Here is an 18739-nt window from a genome sequence, read left to right on the forward strand (position 1 = left end):
AACCATGAAACTTATCAGTGACTTATTGATTCGCCGAGTGCCAAGACCCGAGACCCGAATGCCAAGTGCCGAGGCTTGAAGTCCGAAACACGAAATGAGTGGAAACGCACATTTCGCAAAATTGTTAACATGGAAATATTAGATTGTCTTCAACAGTTTGCTGGAAGTCCTTTGCCGATCCCCGAGTCCGAAACCCGAAACCCAGAAAACCTGTAATGAGTTCTATGGGTTTTCTGGGTTTCATGTTTTGGGCTTGGGGATCGGAAAATGACTTCTGGCAAACTGTTGAAGACAATCTAATATTTCCATGTTAACAATTTTGCGAAATGTGCGTTTCCACTCATTTCGTGTTTCGGACTTCGAGCCTCAGCACTTGGCATTCGGGTCTTGGGTCTTGGCACTTGGTGAATCAATAAGTCACTGATAAGTTTTGTGGTTTTGCGATGGGACCTCCGTGAAATTTGTAAGAAATACCATATGGTGTATTGTGTCCAGTGTTCTGTTGCAAGCCTCGGGCTTCAGGCATTGGCACTCAGCACTCGGTACTTGGTACTCAGTGATTCAACCATTGAGTTTTGGATTTTGGTGTTCTGGGAGTTACACTTTCATGTCAACAATTTTGTAACATTTAGTCTTCCACTCGTTTTGAGTTGCAGGATTCAGGCCTCGGGTCTCGGCACTCGGTGAATAGATAAGTCACTGATAACAAAGGTAACATTGATTGAAAACATTGCATATACATCTATGACTAATTAATTATGTAGTCATGTCAACATCCTCACCAGAAGGTTCACCCTTCACTTGAACATCCATCTCTTCAACTGAATCATACTCTGGGAAAAGATTGCCTGGATCATCTGGTTTCACAATTTCGCCGGGCATCTGTGAAACCTCAGGATGAATTTGGTTGAGCTCAAATATGAGTCTGTCAATGGCAGACTCATCCTGGAGGTTGGGGGGGTTGGGCTCCATCCCTTCCATAGACAGGTCAATGAGAGGAGGAAGTGCAGATGCGGGGGTTGACATGGCCGGAGGGACAGGTTGATGAAGCAAAAATGATGTTGCATCACCTTGGGCGTCCGGAAGTGGAAATGTTGGGTGCCGGAGGATGATTTTGTGTTGAAGGCATTGCAGGGTGTCAATCTTAGCATCCTGCTCAACAACACGCTCCTCGAGCTGCACCCTCCCAAATTGCCATTTCCATGGCATGCAAATCCGGCATTGGCACATCGAGTGCCGAACGAGGAACTCCGGAAGTCAAAGATGGGACTGCTACAGGTGGAACATTATGTCAGATGGACATAGAAAATTTGGGTGACTTACGAGCTGGTGCAGGTGTAGGTTCCTTGGCAGCAGTGACAGTCTTGCTGTGACCATGTGTTTGCACCTTTGGTGTTTGGGCACCAGATGGACCGGGAGTGACGGAAGAGACCCGAGATTGACTCCGCGTCCGGCCGGTGGTTTGCAAGGCAGCTGGAGCTTTGGAGGGAGCTTTGGAAGGGGTCCTGGATCTGGTCCTCCTGGTGGTCCAGGTGACGGATTGACCTCGAACGTGTTTCAGCGGGGTTCCCATACTCATGGAGATGCACTTGATCTTCTTGGTGGTGCAGTAGATGCAGGACATGCATGGGGCGCCGGTCCTCTTGTCAAATCGAGTTGCGCAGGGCCATTCCATCTCATAGACACACCAAGTCTCAATGGTGTACTTACGGGTCCGGGAATGAGTATATCACCTGCATCAATGACTGGGGGCACCTCTACTGGAGGTTCGGGAGTTGCCTGAGGGGGCTCGATGACCTCCGGACGTTTGCCAGCAATTGCCTGGCACATTGTAAGGACTCACCTGAGTGTTGGATGCAAAAGTGTGACTTACTGTAGCAGGCCCAAAGGGTTTCTTCTTTGGGCTCCAGGGTGACCGAGGTGATCCGGACGTCCTTGCAACATCTGGGGAGAGCCGGGGGAGGACGACCTCTGGAACCCCACATGAAATCGGCTACAAAATGAGTAAGACAATGAAACAATGAACCAGAGGACATACCTGAGTGACCAAGTCCTCCTCATCTTCTAACTCAACAAACACCTTGAATTTGGCAAGGCCGGTGGTCTTCGCCCGCTTCCGAGTCTTCATAGCGGACTTTGGGGGTTGGGAGGGAAGTGCCAGAATCATTGGAGACTTCCTCTTCCGACTTCCTTCCAATTCTGGTTCTGGGTCCGGGACAACTGCCTTACCTTTTCCCTTCTCCCAGGACTCGGAGGCAGGGTTGGTAGAAGGCCTGGCGATGACAGGCGAGGGTGGAAGATCCACAGGAATTGGACCTACTGAAGGACCGGACACGACTGGGAGATCAAAGGTGTGATCACCTAACTCCTCCCAAGCAAGAACCTTGCTGTGCCAGTTGGGCCAGACCTGAGGAGTCATGCCCTGAACACGAATTAACTCCCTCAAGCATGAACACACAAGACCTGGAAGGTAGGGACCACTCCCATATTGCTGGATCGCATCGGCCTACCTGGGTGATGAAAAAAATGAAGGGGAGAGAATATGACAATGCTACATACCACAAGTGTACTGACCTGGGTTGTCAGAGAAAAATGGCTGTGGCCTGGAGGAAGCTGCCAAGCGCCGGTGATGATGGCCATGATCTTGGCAGTGATTTCCTTGAGGCTGGTCAAAGAGGTGTCAACTGGAGTAGACATGGTATTTCAATTGAAAGTGTTGAAAGTGTTGAGATCAGGTAGAAATCAAGTTATATTCAGGTTGAAATCAGTTATCACAAGGATGATGTTTCAGTAAAAACAAGATCAGTGATTAACAATGTAAAATTTCATTGATTGTTTGTCCTTGTTTGGTCGTGATTCAACTTTCGGCAATTGCCGGTGCCTTGTGTTCAACTTTGAAGTTATCAATAATCAGTGAATCAGTTGATCAGTTCCTCACAGAATATGAACTCCCATGCTACAGTTAGATTCAATGGATGTGGATGAATCAACCGTGTCCCAGATGTCAACAGGTATGTTCAACATCCATCATACCTTATCAATTTACCGGACATCCTCAGATCAATTAAATCTTGAGCCGGCTGATGACCCAGAATCATGTTCTGTGTCATCCAATGGTCTGGAGGTCTTTTCTTCAATTTCCGGTGAGTTTATCAATTGATATGATGACCATCTAATCATCCATGGTCACTCAAATCTCACAGATCATTCATCTCCAGCTCAATGTGATCAACCAGGCCTCCCGGTTCACCCGGACCTATACCTCGGGCCTGAGGATGACCTGATGGCTGGGATGCACGGTGAGTATTATTTAAATCATCTAACAATGCATGTTGACATGAAAATCTTGCAGATCAGTCACTTCCGGCCCAACCTGATATGCTGGGTCTAGCCATCCACCCGGATCTCTACCTCGGGCCTGATGAAGATATTATGACTGAGATCCCGGGTATGTTCATCGATTGAAATAGAAAGTCCGGCCATCCCTGGTTACTAAAGCCTGACAGATCCATCACCTCCGGCCCAACCTTATCACCCAGATGTACCCATCCACCCTGACCTGTACCTCGGGCCTGATGAAGATTTTATGCCAGAATTCCACGGTCTGTCAATCAAAACATCTCACCATCCCTGTTCACTAAACCCTTACAGATAAATCTCTTCCGGCCCAACCTGATCAACCGGGTTCCCCCATTCACCCAGACATGTATTTAGGCCCTGAAGATGATCTGATCGACTGTGAGGTGAAGCAGGAGCATGCTGATTCAGATAGTGAGGTCTCAGGTGCACCAGTAGTATCCAGGGCATGTAGGTTTCTCCCTACCATCCAGGTTTCCTTACTTAATTCATCTCCCAAACAATGGCAAAATCTCCCGAATGTGATTTGCCACACCCAGATGTCACTTATGAAGAATTGCTTGCCATGGTCCGGGATCTCCGGCCATTTGAGTCTTACAATCACACGGGCAGTGAGTATCTGATATAATCATTTATCTTTCTGCTAATTTGTCTCTTAGTTCAATCCATTCAAGATCGGGTCTGGGATTACAAACAGCAACACAGACATATTCCTGACCCATCCATCCAACAACTACTCAAGGCTGAGAGACCATTCCAAACTGCCTGGGCAGAAACATCTGACAAACTCAGAAGAGCTGATGAAGACCTCTGGAGGCTGCAAAGAGCTGAATGTTTGACTTCCGAAATGCTCAAGGTATTAGATTCCCTCATTCTTAGGTTTGAAGATCAAATTCAAATGTAAATTACACAATTTCTGTTAGTAGACAAATTACCTGTGAACTTTTGAATGTTTATGAACCCACTCACGTCATGTAAACTACTTAATTATGGATGTATGGAACTCCCATTTCCAATTTATTCACTATCCAAGGACTACCGAGGCCTGAGTATCAATCACTGGGTCCATGTTTCAAGTCCAGTGCACTAATAACCTACTTCCCATTGCATGACATGGATATGTACATAATGGGAGACAGTGTGGGATAAGTACATCACTTCCTTCCCCTCGCTCTTGTCACCCGAGAAGTACTGTCGAATGGCTTTGGCGTCGACTTACTCCAGGTGGTCCTCGCCGATGGCTCAATCACTGCTTTCTTTCCCTGCATCCTTTTCGGAGCCAGCGATGTTTTCCTCCCTTCCATTGCAACATCATCATCAACCTCACCAGTGTTGCCGTTGGTTAACCCTGCCAGGAGGTCTCCCATTTGCAATGTCAGCAGTGCACCACATTTCACCGGCTTAACGGGGCAAGGCTTCGGAATTGATGGTGGGATTGCTGTCTCTGCATGTGATGATGAAGGACCTTCTCCGGTTCTGGTTCTCTTTTTCGGTGATCTACCATCAGCCGAGTCATTATCATCATCATCATCATCATCCGTATGATGAGTGTCATTCCCAAAATTACTGTTGGGTTCAGAGGTTGAATCCCTAGGGCTTCGGATGATTACCCTTTGCATGTTTTTGACTTTACCCATCCGATGGGAAGGCAACCCGCCTGATACGACCGATGCTACCATGTTGCCATCTTTGTTCTTCCATGCTTTGAACGTGAATGTTGATCCTTCGCCTTTCTCCTGCTGAGCATACCAGAAATTGAGGAGGGCCATTGTGTCCCAATTTTGCAACTTGGAAGGCTCCTTCAAGTCGACATCCTGCTGGAAGATATCTTCGTGACACAAAGTCATCCTGGCATTGAAGGATGGCACTCCATGGCACTACTGCCTTGTCGATCCCCGAACAAATCCCTATGTCGATGCATTCAACAATGTCCCGGATGTAGCAAGGATTGACTCACGATAGTGAGATGTGAGAAAAGCCCTGACTATGGCCTTCTTCTCCTCGAGTTTTGTTTCAGTGATATCCGGAAGCAACAGCATCCCATCCTCGTCAGTGTCGAGCTCGAAGGCTGGTTTTCGGATTCTCTTGCGACCTCCCTTCATCTGTCAGCCACCTTCCCGTGCTCCGGCACCTATCACAGAGACCATCAACACACCCCTCCGGGTATCAACAGTTTAAACACTCACCGAACTGTTCCTGGCAGTACTCCTGCCACACCGGCTCGATGTCCTCCCAGTCCTTTGTCTTCATGAAGCTGTCCCCATCTCCTAATGCCTCGTTATCATCGTGCCTGCGTGAAATATATTGGGTTGAAAGATCTGCGATGACAGGTAAAATTCACTCACATCCCGAACAGCACCTCACCCTGTTCATTCTTCCAAGCTGACAACACAAACACTCTCATCCCGCATTGCCTCCACATCTCCTTCGAAAAGTGCTCCATATATGCAGGTCCCTTCTTACAGGTGACCTGTGCTTGTATCTCGGGAGGAGGACAGTTGTTGGACCATTCTTCAGCGGTTTCTTTCGCCTTCTCCAACTCATCGTCGGACAATTCAGCCATGACTCTCTTCACAGCCGCCTGATAATGCTTGAACATACCAGGATCTCCTGGCTTTGCCCTGGACTCATCCTTGATCCTCTTCAGCACCTCTTCCTGATTCTCCTGGTAGATCACCATCCTAGGCGTCCATTTCCTCCCATACTTTATCATGTCCTTCCTTTCCTTCTTTTTCTTGTTGTTGAACAACCAAGTCTTGTACATCTGAGCATTGAAGGAAGTGTAAGACATTAAAAATTTTGTTTCGCATCACAACAAGGATGTATCACCTGCTTCCTCTTTTTCCATTGTCCTTGGTCCACCTTTGGCGCAAACAACCTGGCAGCCCTGGCAATTGCAGTGAAAACTGCCCAGCTTCTCGCTCCTTTTTGCAGAAGTCCACTCAGGAAGGTAGTTCTTCAGCTCGGAAATTTTGGTTTCTGTGAGCTTCTGTGTCTGGGGTTGACGTGCCCTATGTCTTCCAGGAGACAAGCGAGTGGAATGACCTGATCTTGCCATGGTGACTCTGATTGGTGAATGTGCTGAGGGTAAGCAAGGCGTAATTAATATTGGTTCGAAGTTCAACTTTGACCAAAGCCTAACAGTTGGTTAATCAACCCATATCGGACATGATGCCATTAATGGAAATAAATTTGTAATGAACAACCAATACTGCACAAACATAGCATTGGAATAACAATTCGTGCGACCTTCCTGAGCTAATGCTGTTCTTGCAACATTCAAAAATAAGATGAAGATAGGTCTATGCACCCCTGCTGCAAAAATCACACAGGGTAGAAGCAAGGGGCAGAAAAGGTAGGAAAACTTGGGTCAAGGTCCCGCTTGCAAGCGCAAGACGACATGCCTACAGGTCCATGCCTAACTCTCCCCCGGAATCACCAACACTTCAGCCTGTTCCGGCACCACCTACTTGGGAAGACTGTCCTGATAATACTTATGAGCAAGACCAAGGCTCATTCGAGCCTTTGCAGCTTCCAAAAACAATGGCAAGTGAATGTAAACCATTGGAGTGTCGTTCAAACATTGCTAAGTATAACAAATGCAGAGCCAGAATGACTACCTGAGGTAATGGCTCCCAAGGCAGGAATCATATCTGCATTACCTCCTGGATCGAGAAGCTCCTCCAGAAGATAGGAGATGCATCGTCTGCGACCAGGATGGGGTCTACAAATGTCAAGATTGTCTTGGGGAGCCACTCTATTGCACGGGATGTTGCAGGAGTCAACATCATCGCAATCCTTTCCACTGGATCAGTCAATGGAATGGTCATTTCTTCGAGCAAAGTTGTCTCGCTCATGTCGGACTCGTCATACACCTCGGTCATGATGGCAAAGAATGTCCTGCACTCACAAATAGGTGGGATTTGTTCGAAGGAGACGAACCTGAGGACCAGCTTGAGCCTGAAGATCTACCATCCGTGTTGGGACCAGAGTTCCAGCCTAAGGAAAACACCATGGTCATCGTCAACAAGTCCGGAGTTCATCGCCTCAAGGTTCGATGCTGCGATTGTCCAAATGCCATGAGTCTGGACATTCAAATGTTTTGACATGGATTTTTCCCTGCATCATTCAACAAACCGAAGACTGTGTTCACCTTCAGAGTGCTCGACAATTTTCTATTAGACAACCTAGAATGCGGCACCTCCACAATGAACTATTACAGCAAGCTTCGGCGAAGGACCTCCAGCATGTTTCCTCACCTTGTTCCGGTAATTATATATCTCCTTCATCTAAAGGACATTATATTGACAAGGCACTTGGCAAGGACTGATACAGAGAGCTCATGAGAGTCGCTCGACAGTGGAGGCAGTTGAAGACCATGAAATGGCATGGCTTCGGTCATCGTTCCAACACCCCGAATGCCGGAGATCTCACATTGTTTTGCCCGACATGTCCTCAGCCTGGGATCAACATATCCTTGTCAGGGAATGAAACACTTGATGAGTGAGTCTAGTTTCATACTTAAGTGACCTAAGTGATGATAAGAACTCCAAGCTGGAAATATACCCGGTCATTTGTGATGGACGGTAATTTCAAAGCCAAACACTTGCATCCCATCAAGCCATTTGATGAAGTATGGCTTGCAGATGGGCTGGGGTTCATGGTGGGAAAGGACAGGTATAAAGCGCATCTTACAGAGGCTGCTGACACTTTGGAAAAATCTAGCTGCAACAATCACCGGGCAGTAAATCAAGCAAATGCGACTCGGCACAAGCTGGAGTCGACAGGTATCGGGGGAGTTGCTTGTGCCCGCCATGGCTGCTTTGTGCCTCATGCGATGGTCAATTTTCAGAAAGGCGAAAGGCAAGCCGAACATGAAGTTCTACATTCACGAGTTGATCATGCATCGTTTGCAGACAAATGAACATGGATTACGCCCTTTGCGAGGCTGCCCAGCACAACATGGAAGGCATTACCAGGGCTGTCACCTTTTATGACATCAACTGTCAATACAACAAGCACCTTCGGGTTCAGGTGGATCGAAGCCGATTTCTTGAAATGGTACCAGAATTGACCATCATTCCTGGCATCGGTTTGTGGCGTGATGTCTTAATAACCGAAGGTCTTATATAAAGTCGTGTAAATGTAATGACACCACAATTACACTTTGGATAAGACTGCTTGCCAGTCCTCGATTAACACGGTCTACGACTTTTCCTATTTCGTGGTAGATAACATGTGAGTTCTTGGGAGGCTCGCTAAACTAATCTTTGTCAAGATCAATCTAGCCGGAGCTTTACTTTTCTTTATTGAAACTCAAATCTCTTGTCTAGGAATAAGCTTCTAGACACATAATTCGGTTTCTGGAATGTATTTGCCTAGGAAATCTCCTTCTAGGCTCTGGACTTGGATAGTGGAACTAGTGAGACGTGGTCTCAAATATATGAAATATGACCAAGATTGCTTGGTCTATGGACACCTGACTGTGAGACAATGGTCTCAAATATACAATATATGTTCAAGATCGCTTGAACAAAGGGGACTATAACTTGACCAAGATCGCTTGGTCTATGGGACTACTAGTGAGACGTGGTCTCAACAATATGATAGATGACTAAGATCGCTTAGTCAAAGGGCACAGAGCAATGAGACAAAGGGGTCTCAAAGACAATATATATGACCAAGAACACTTGGTCTATAGCACTAATAAGTTTCTAAGGTAAGAAACTTATAATCTCAAGGGAATTCTTTTCCCTGCACTTGTCTCACTTCAAAGGGACTAACTTTGCAAGTGAAATATCTGATAGGCAGATTGCTACAAATGGGAGATCATATTTTTTTTTGGGGGGAGAATGGGCTCTCCTTATATACATTTTGTGTGGGAAAGTAACCTAGGTTCACAAACAATAAAAAATAAGGAGGACCAATCAAAATATTGGGTCAAACCCAATAAAAGAATAAAATACAAGTGAAAGATGGAGCTATGACATCATTGTGGAGCAGAACATTCTGGAATGTGGAGTAATGACATCATAATGACATCAAGAGTGACATCATTGTGGAGCAAAAGATTCCAGAACCTTCCATGAGTGAGTCAGAGTGAGTCATTGTGGAGCAGAATATTCTAGAAGGAAATGACATCATGGATGATGTCATTGTGGAGTAGAATAATCTAGAGCTTGATGACATAATATCTTTCAACAGAATACCTGCAGGAGTATCTGTGGAGTCTTATGACATCATAATGACATCATACCCTATGGGTACAATTTTATGAAGTGTCAGGTAAGTCAAAGCATCCTAATGAAAAAGTAAAGTAAAGAAACACTAGAGAAAAGTAGGTAACAAAAAATAAGACAGTTGGCAGGAATTGAAACACAGTCTTTTTGGATAGGTTTTTTATAGGCTTTGTACTTTTCTCTATGGTTTTCTCTAGCCAAAGTGAATAAGCCAAAGGCAAGGCTATACCTTAACCTTCATTTCCCTTCTCACATCAACTAGGTCTAAATGTGATTCCCATCTCACATTAGACTTTTTTTCCGTCAAAATGTATTCAGATCATAAAACTTGGGGAAAACTGGAAATATGGACCATGGTTTGAAACCAAGGTATGGGTTGACTAGTCTGAGGACTAAGCTAACAGACTTTATCTTTTGAGGGTCACCTAGTATTCATGTCCATGCATGATTTCCACATCATGCAGGACAATGTGCATGGACATCAAGACAGCTGCTATATCTGATATGCGTCGAATTTCATTGAAGACATTGGCCGGATAGATGGAGAGATCATGGAGACTCTCTGGGCACGTCTGAACCTAATTTCCCCCGCTGCTCAGGGAATGTCATCCCCTTATCGACAGGAATGTCTCGATTTTCAGATGAATGATTCCAACTTCTGCAAGATGATCCGCATGAAAAGGACCCTTTGCCGTAAATACAAGCAGGCAAAAAATTGCATCGCCGAAAGTAAAAAGGCTTTCAACAGACTCAATGAAGCAGCACCCACCAATTTGAAGACAGAATGGTTGGCCAACGAGATGATTGCTCAATCCAGCAGAATAAATGATCCTGCGGCGATGGATGTTTACGAGATAAATATCAAGAAGGGTAAGCTGACCATGTCTCCATAGAAGTCCGAATTAATTTCGCACTCAGCACTGAGCAAAAAGGATATTGAACTTAGACTGCTAGAGCAGGGTAATGCCTGTAATGTAGCACCATCTCAGAGATCTGTGGCAACATGGATATCTATGGGGTTGGCAATTGAGGAGGCTCAAATTGCATTGCTCATCGAGGTCCGAAGAATCGGAAAACAAACTACAGAGAGACAGAGATTAGACCTCGCCCGGCAACAAGATCGTCTCCAAGGCCAGATAGATGGATTTACGCGTTCTGCTGTCACACATCTCGGAGAGGGATTCGATGGAGATGACAATCATGACGACTTGAATGTAGACATCCTAGATGATCTCGATGATGACCCGGAAGATTTTACCAAGACATCTGATACATAAATGAACTTGCCCGAGCTCATTGTGATCCCATTGCCATCAAACCTCGAGGTAGATCGATGCAGACGCTTGATGGCAGAGGATCTCATTCCACTGGAGATGTCCCTTCACAAAGGGCAGGCAAATGATGCACTTCACAACCTCTGCATTCACTTGTGCAATAAGGCAGTCCTATTCCCAACGACGGTCAGGCAAGCCAAATCTCAAGCCCTGAAAACTCGAGCCTGGTTGCAGGTGATGTCAGTGCAGCAGGCTGTCTCCCTGCATGTGAGTATATATACCAAGACCAGGATGCAAATGATGAAACTTGACTTGGGGCATGGCCAACTTCAGAAGTACAAACCCCTGCTTCACGAGCAGCTCAAAGTCAGCACTGCCGTGGGTGATCCGAATGCCCGTGGTCAACAAAATGAATCCCTCGCGTGGTTCTGGTCTGTTGAGGTTGACATGCATGGTCCGGATCAATCATGGAATGAGGAATGTGAGTTCCCTAATGCTTGACACGTCCGACTTTGAGCTGACCGGACGAATATGAAGTTTACCGAGTTCACTGGCTCTGGGCAAAGGCACTACAGGATCGATGGAAGGAAGAGCTGATGTTGGTCCAATTCGAGATGGATTGGACATGTAACTTTTTCTTGTGGAAAGCAACCCAATGGGGCGACCAGATGCAGGAATCATTCACGAAATGACTTCTGGGTCATGCATGCTACTCCGGAAGGCAATCCCAAATGTATTCATTGCTGGTGCAGGATGCCCAGGTAGCATTTCAATACCTGCAAACTGTTTTGATAGATTCCCGAGATGAATGAATGGTTTATTGCTGATGGGATATAACAACCATTTCAATATACAAATTTAGTCCTGGGAATTGGCCGGGTCAGCCCATGTCGGAGTTTGAAAAATTTATCCATCCATCAGTGGATGATATCTTCACATCTGAACCAACTGTCATTGCCATTGCCAGTGTGATACTCCTGCATCAGCCATGCCTGAATTATATCCTTCTCCTGCATCCACTTCTGACAATGAGAATTCCCTCAATGAGTACTGGCCCCTCACTCTCACTCCTGCAGACATTTCAGCTACTATGTTGATGTCTGCATCGTGCATCCGCGCATCCATCTCCCAATATCAGGTGGAGGCTGCAAACAACAATCTTCCCCCTTTGGCTCGGATCAGGCACTTCAAAGCCAGGCTGCAATGGGAGATCACTGTAAGACCCTGACAACACTGGCGGTTAATGCTGACATCTTCCATAGACTTTTGTCATGCCCATCCTCCAGTACTCAGCTGCCAGGAACATCATTTCGGTCGTTCCCAGCCCTATTGCTCATATTCTTCATTTGATTCCTGGTCACACCTGGAACGTGGTTCCGGATCACATCTTTTTGTATCACATCTGTGTGTTTCATGATGTTGCAGATCCTGGAGATCCATCCCGGATCGTATCCAGCTATGATACCCCATGGTGGATGGGAGAAACTGCAATCCTGAACGAACCATGGCAATGGGATCGGGTGATGACTTGCTGTATCTTTCACTACCAGCATTGGCTAGTAAGATTCTTATTCCATTTCCTTAATTCATGACTGATCTGCTCTAGGATGGCATTGAGAATGATGGTCTGACAATTCCGGAGCAGGTGGATCATACCTCAGTTCCATCACTGATGGGACTGAGGTGGATTAGAGAATGCCTCCTGACATTACTTGAAGAGCAACGTGAGGGCATCCGTGACAAATGGCAGAGATACAAATCTACCTGCCATGCTGGACAGATTGAAGAGAGGCAGAGTAGCTCTAGTCACTCAGTTGGAAATGTTGAAGTGCAAGTTGCATATGTGTTTTATGAGTACTGAAAATTGCTTGTAAACATTGCAATATCTAACATGATGTTATATGGCGAGTCCCGAAATAAACGGTGCAGATGTTCATCACCATGTCCTGACCACCGAGGTCCAGATATCGAGTCCCGATTACCGAGACCCCATTACCGAACTCCAATATCGAGTTTCGAGTTCTGAACGTTGAGTACCGAGCGTCGAGTACCGAATGCTGACTGCCGAATATCGAACTCCGAGTTCCGGATCTCCATTACCGATTCCCAACTCCCAGAGTTTAACTACCGAGGTCCGAATATCGAGACCCAAGTGCCGAGACCCGATTGCCGAACTCCAAATATCGAGTGTCGAGTTCCGAATATCAATTACCGAGTTCCGGATATCAAGTCCTGATTACCAAGTTCTGAAACGTCTGGGTACCGAGCGTCGAGTACCGAATGTTTACTGCCGAATATCAAACTCTGAGTTCTGGATTCTCCATTACCGATTCCTGACTCCCGGAACATAATTACCAAGGTCTGGGTATCGACACCCGAGTGCCGAGACCCAATTACCGAGCTCCGAATATCGAGTTCCAAGGTCCGAGTGTCGAGTACTGAGTTCCGAGGTCTGAGCGTTGAGTACCGAATGTTGACTGCCAAATATCGAACTTTGAGTTCCAGATCTCCATTACCGATTCCCAACTCCTGGCATTTAACTACTGAGGTCCAAATATCAAGACCCGAGTGCCGAGACCCGGTTGCCGAGCTCCTGGCCTTGATGACTGTCGATAGGATCTGAGTCTAAATACAATGATAGCCATCGCCCCAGTCCCATTTTCAAATTTGTACAGCAGCATTCATACTTACATTTCTTTGCTTCTCTGTGCCCTTTTGACTTGTAGGTTCCTTTTGCAACAGACCGTTCTTCTTAGCATTGCCTAGTGTAAGGTCGATGATATTGTCTGCGCTACTCCAACCCAGGGCTGGCCTTTTGTAACTGCGCACCACAACTGAAACCCCACTCCCTCACGCTGAATGTGTTGGTGCTCAAGTGTCATTAAGAGACATGGAAGGCTCTGGACAGTTATTGTATGCATCCACTATGGATTTCGGACCTCGAGTGTCATCAAGAGAGACAGTTTGTACTTGGTAGTCGAAAGCAGGTACTGACGCAGGTAATTACACTTTCTACTTGTTTCATCTTCCACATGGTGGTAGGGTTCGTCAATCCACCCTAGCCCATCCGCATGAGGGAACCCTGGCATAAATATGAACAGAGTCCCTCATATACCATGCCCACCCAACCCTATCCCCCCTCCACCTCATGAACCCCATGTCTGACAATCCTTCCGGAAAATCCAATCATACACCCAGGATTGTACCCGAACTCCAGCTGAAGGCTTGGCATGCTCATCCAGCATTAGAATAATTCCCCACAGTGGTGAGAATATTGAAGCATTCAGGAATTGATAAATGGTCTCGATGATGTGGGGTTTGATGATTGGAAATGATGGATAGCGTGTTAAACACGGATGCCCAGTACTGGAGGATCTTGGACATTCTTGGCAGTTCCTTGCTTTCTGCCTTTTCTCCAAGGATTGAAAATGTTCATAACCCTGCCCAGTACTGCTCTGGATGCATGATCCTGAGCACCACTGATGCAATGGCTGCCGGCCTCGCAATGGCGTTTAGGATTCCCTCGGACAATGGTCCCTTTAATGATGCAGATACCTCCGGGTCCGCTAGATTCTATGGGATTGGTGTGCTCAACTACTGAAATCACCATCCTATCAAATCCTACCTCATGCCCCTGTTGAAACCATGCCAGAGATAAATTAATGCACCCAGCAGCTAGGCCAACATCTTCTGATCGGTGTTTGAACCACTCCGGATTGGTTCGCCAATTCCCATCAACCTTCACACTTCTTTCCAGACTCGGAGACAGCAACTCGGTGGCTGCCCAAATTTCCTTCTGTGGTTACCATTTGGTATTTAATATATATTGAGTAACAATGTATATCAACCACCTGTGTTTTGTTATGACTTGGATGGTATCTGTTGGCGACGCTCAAACAGAGCGTGTGTCGTCAACGGTCGAGAACATCCTTGGGCTGGCCCAAGGTTAGGGGTCTTACTTGGCGAGGCTTCGGCAAGTAAGATTTGACGCCTATATCCAAATCAGGTAGCTTATGTCAAGCGGGTGCTAGACGATGAGCTGTATCTGCCAAGGCTTACAACACCCGAAGGTTAATCGTAAGATCGTCGTTAATTAGAAGGACAGAAGTCCGACTAGTTAACAGGGGCTTTGCTCGTCGACTAAGTCAATGAGTAAAGATTGAGACTAAAGACTTATCCGTGAAGAGCAGATAAGAAGATAGAATATAGACTGCTGGCTAGGCAGAAAGGATCACTCTTGTGAGAGTAGGAGGTTAAGAACCAAGTAGATTCAAGTTAAGGAATATGGTACATGGTGGCGAGTTTATATAGAGGACAGGAAGCGTATTAGTGGGTGATAACTCGTACTACCAAGAGAGGTAAGTGATAAAGGGTAAGACCATAAAAGGAAGGCATGTTCGAGGTGAGATACGAGTGAACCTGAACGTGCAGATAAGAAAGTGAGTCAAAGATCGAAATAAGAAGTGAAACGCGCAGGGGCACGATCGTGCAACTGCAGAGTTAAATATAAGTACACATGTGCGACTGCGCACCGAGTCATAGATCAAGAAAGGGAACAGGGTAAAGGGGATGTGTTGTGCATCGTATCATAGGTTACCGTCTGGACAGTAATGGTAAAGGGACTGTCCACAGGATCAGTCAGGTGGTGGGACGGAGCACGGGTATGCTTCGTCAGCAAAAGGATCCGGCCAGATGTACTGGCTTTGCTGCAGCGACAGGTAGAGGGCGAAGGGAAATGCGAGGATGACCAGGATAACAAGAGTGAGGTCGGGGTAAGGGTATGATGCAAGGGCTGAGACGAGGAGGATGAGGAGAAAAATGGTAGGGGCCCAAGCATCTAGATGTTCTTGTAACATGTTTTGGCTGTCAGGGCGTCTGGGAGGTACCATGCGATGATGGTGCCGGACACATCTAGAATGGTGGTGGGTATGTCCACAAACCTTGTCCCCTCATGGCCGGGAGGACATCTCTTAAGCAACTTCTCCTCTTTCTCCTCATTGTGCCTGGTGTTCTTCAGGGAGATCAATTTGCTATATCTTCCAATGTTGATGTTCATCTGAACTGTGATTGATGTTACGACTGGGATAGTTCTGCTGTTGAGGATCAAAGATAGATCACTCAGTCAACAGTTCGTCGGCCTTCCAAGGACAAGGAAGGTTTCTAGTTCAAGGGTTCATGCTGCACAAGCCACGGCTTCTATGCAGGATCAGCGGCGAGTGGTTTTAGCACTTCTGCCTAGGCGGTGAGTGGTTTTAGCACTTCTACCACAATCAAAGGTTCAGGCTAAGACAGTGAGTGACTGTCTTAGAATCAGAGTTCAGGCTACTAGGGTGGAGACCTAGTAGATCAGGTTTCAAGGGGAAAACCCAGTAGATTAAGTTAAGGAATACAACTGTAGTACATGGGGTTTATATAGTAAAAAGGAAGCGGCGCAGCTGCGACGAGAAAGGTAACAGAGATAGGAAAAAGAGTACAACCTATCAAGATAGCAAAGATAGGTGAAACCAGCCATGCGGCGCAAGATAGTATCTATGTTACAATCAAGAAGAAGGGAAGTGTGGACAGCCCACTTGATAAGAGAATAGCCGTGTCTAGACGGGTCTAGAGTCAGCGGCATGGTTACAAGAAGAAAAATGAAATAGGAGTAAATGTTATTGTAACAATTGAAGGAATTTGAATGATCAAATGAATTTTCCGAATCTGCAGGAAGACCCACTCAGATTTTTATATGCCTTTATGAGGTGATCTACCAATCGATCGCAGGCCATCACTAGATCAGTGTCTAGGTTAGGAGAAGGTATCACCGGGTCTCCTCCTGTCTTTTCTGCATTGAATTTCTGTGCAGTATATTCACATGCCTCGTGAGTGACTGTCAGGGTCCAAGTGCGCCAGAGGCTTATTTCAATTGCAGAAGTGGAAGAACTATTCATGATGAAGTCGATCTTGGGAAATCAGAAGCTGAATGCTGGACGCCCAGAGGTTGGTGTTAAAGGGGGTGGAGATAGTCAGGATCAGATAAGGGAGCCGAAATACCAGATCATTGGAAGTGTGCTGGATATCAGATATTTGTTTGTCGACTCCCGGGGCTCAGATCTCAGCACACTTCACTCAAATTTCGGTAGTTGGAACTTGGGATTTGGTGTTCGGTAGGTGGTGAACATGAGGTTCTGATAAAGAGAACCTTCCATGATGTTGGCTGTCGAAGATATATTACCATCCGTTGCTCAATAAAATACCCGATCATTGGAAGTGTGCTGGATATCAGATATTTGTTTATTGACACCTGGGTCTTGGAACTCGGTACGCTTCACTCGAATTTTGGTAGTCGGAACCTTGCTTCTCATACAGCAATGCAACAGTAATGAACCTGCAGCTGCAGGAACTCATTATGCTTCACCCGAATTAGCTACTCGGCAATTGGTACTGCATTGTTTTACAATTATCATTCACCTGTGCCCACCTGTCTATATTATATACTGCCCTAGGCCCACCCGTCTAATATAATATATCCCTGGGCCCACCTGTGTATGTGATAACAAGTACCCTAGGCCGGCCCACCCGTCTATCTGATACCCACCTACCTTGACACTCAGCCCACCTGTCTAAGATAATATATCTGGGCCCACCCGTGTATGTGACCACAATGTATCCTCGGGCCGGCCCACCCATCTATCTGATACCCACCTACCTTCACACTCGGCCCACCTGTCTAAGATAATATATATCTGGGCCCACCTGTGTATGTGATAACAATACCCTCGGCCGGCCCCACCTGTCTATCTGATACCACCTTCCTTGACACTCGGCCCACCCATCTAAGATAATATATATCTGGGCCCCACCTGTGTATGTGACACAATGTACCCTCGGCCGGCCCCACCCATCTAATATAGTATATATCTGGGCCCCACTGTGTATGTGATGACAAGTACCCTCGGCATACCCATCTCTCTGATACCCACCTACCTTGGTACACCCATCTACATAATATCCAACTACCTCGGCCCATCTGTCTATAGAATATTCATGTCCATCAGCCCACTCATCTACTCTACATATTCCACACATGGGCCCACCCGCCTCCATCGGAAATAATATCCCTCCCGGCCCATGCATCAACATCGAGGATATACATCACATCGGCCCATCATCCACTGGCCCGTCTTATACGGGATATTATGTAGGTCGGGTGACCCGTATAATATGGAAATATGTCACTGTAATATGTGGCAAGAAAACTTTCTTGAAAAATAGTTGCGCTACTCCTTCTGAGGTGATGTTCTTCTTGCAAGGTAAAATAATTACCCCCTTTGTAAGCCCATGGTCTACCATGACCATGACAGAGTCATATCCACCACTCTCAGGGAGGTCGGTGATGAGGTCAATGGTAAGCTGTGAAAAGGGGCGTACACCAGAGCAGTTGATCAGTTTTAACGGAGGTGTGGTAGGGTGAGTGTCAGATTTCATCTGCTGACACGTTGCGCATCCTTTGACATATTTTTGGATAAAGGTGCCCATCTGGGGCCACCAATAGTTATGTTTGACTAATTCTTCGGTCTTGAATCTTCCAGGGTGTCCTGCTGTAGGGTGATCATGGTGAAGCTGTAAAATACGGCTTAGTAATGCAGGGGGTGCGTAGGCTTGGTTTTTGTATTGGAGAATACCATCAGTAAACTTCCAATCAGATAATGCCAACTTCATTGGGGGGAGGCAGAGTCCATCTAGTGCGTCACTTGCTGTTTTGATTATAGGATCTTCAATAGGATTGTCGGACTTCAGTGCTGTTTCGAGTTCAAGGTCAATTAATCAGATAAACATGTCATCAGGTAGTAGAACTACATCCTGATTGTCTGTTTTGGTGGGATGGTG

The 18739-nt window shown here is 46.3% G+C and overlaps 7 protein-coding genes across 7 annotated transcripts; 4 read left to right on the forward strand and 3 right to left on the reverse strand.

The window, feature by feature from the left end:
* Nucleotides 1-756: 756 nt before the first annotated feature.
* Nucleotides 757-2697, reverse strand: EDB93DRAFT_1256673 (uncharacterized protein; the record flags this gene model as incomplete). The annotated part of the gene is made up of 7 exons (XM_041453982.1): nucleotides 757-1176; nucleotides 1229-1269; nucleotides 1324-1642; nucleotides 1711-1821; nucleotides 1874-1993; nucleotides 2039-2506; nucleotides 2560-2697. 7 exons carry the CDS (start codon nucleotides 2695-2697, stop codon nucleotides 757-759), a joined length of 1617 nt encoding a protein of 538 aa, XP_041301346.1.
* A 256-nt stretch (nucleotides 2698-2953) lies between these two features.
* On the forward strand, nucleotides 2954-4261 carry EDB93DRAFT_1256674 (uncharacterized protein; the record flags this gene model as incomplete). The annotated part of the gene is made up of 8 exons (XM_041453983.1): nucleotides 2954-3011; nucleotides 3060-3143; nucleotides 3204-3299; nucleotides 3353-3448; nucleotides 3507-3602; nucleotides 3652-3807; nucleotides 3897-3968; nucleotides 4017-4261. 8 exons carry the CDS (start codon nucleotides 2954-2956, stop codon nucleotides 4259-4261), a joined length of 903 nt encoding a protein of 300 aa, XP_041301347.1.
* A 1437-nt stretch (nucleotides 4262-5698) lies between these two features.
* Nucleotides 5699-6121, reverse strand: EDB93DRAFT_1096031 (uncharacterized protein; the record flags this gene model as incomplete). Its single annotated transcript, XM_041446750.1, has 1 exon — nucleotides 5699-6121. The coding sequence occupies one exon, from the start codon at nucleotides 6119-6121 to the stop codon at nucleotides 5699-5701; it is 423 nt and encodes a 140-aa protein (XP_041301348.1).
* A 4026-nt stretch (nucleotides 6122-10147) lies between these two features.
* On the forward strand, nucleotides 10148-10873 carry EDB93DRAFT_1256677 (uncharacterized protein; the record flags this gene model as incomplete). Its single annotated transcript, XM_041453984.1, has 2 exons — nucleotides 10148-10466; nucleotides 10515-10873. The coding sequence occupies 2 exons, from the start codon at nucleotides 10148-10150 to the stop codon at nucleotides 10871-10873; spliced, it is 678 nt and encodes a 225-aa protein (XP_041301349.1).
* A 288-nt stretch (nucleotides 10874-11161) lies between these two features.
* EDB93DRAFT_1256678 (uncharacterized protein) lies at nucleotides 11162-11562 on the forward strand (the record flags this gene model as incomplete). Its single annotated transcript, XM_041453985.1, has 2 exons — nucleotides 11162-11351; nucleotides 11408-11562. 2 exons carry the CDS (start codon nucleotides 11162-11164, stop codon nucleotides 11560-11562), a joined length of 345 nt encoding a protein of 114 aa, XP_041301350.1.
* A 296-nt stretch (nucleotides 11563-11858) lies between these two features.
* EDB93DRAFT_1256679 (uncharacterized protein) lies at nucleotides 11859-12731 on the forward strand (the record flags this gene model as incomplete). The annotated part of the gene is made up of 3 exons (XM_041453986.1): nucleotides 11859-12086; nucleotides 12133-12429; nucleotides 12477-12731. The coding sequence occupies 3 exons, from the start codon at nucleotides 11859-11861 to the stop codon at nucleotides 12729-12731; spliced, it is 780 nt and encodes a 259-aa protein (XP_041301351.1).
* Nucleotides 12732-13078: 347 nt separating this feature from the next.
* EDB93DRAFT_1109006 (uncharacterized protein) lies at nucleotides 13079-13904 on the reverse strand (the record flags this gene model as incomplete). Its single annotated transcript, XM_041447914.1, has 3 exons — nucleotides 13079-13495; nucleotides 13562-13704; nucleotides 13880-13904. The coding sequence occupies 3 exons, from the start codon at nucleotides 13902-13904 to the stop codon at nucleotides 13079-13081; spliced, it is 585 nt and encodes a 194-aa protein (XP_041301352.1).
* Nucleotides 13905-18739: the final 4835 nt, after the last annotated feature.

This window comes from Suillus bovinus, assembly GCF_016758785.1.
Source record: "Suillus bovinus strain UH-Sbo-P2 chromosome Unknown EDB93scaffold_132, whole genome shotgun sequence".
NCBI classification, from domain to species: domain Eukaryota; kingdom Fungi; phylum Basidiomycota; class Agaricomycetes; order Boletales; family Suillaceae; genus Suillus; species Suillus bovinus.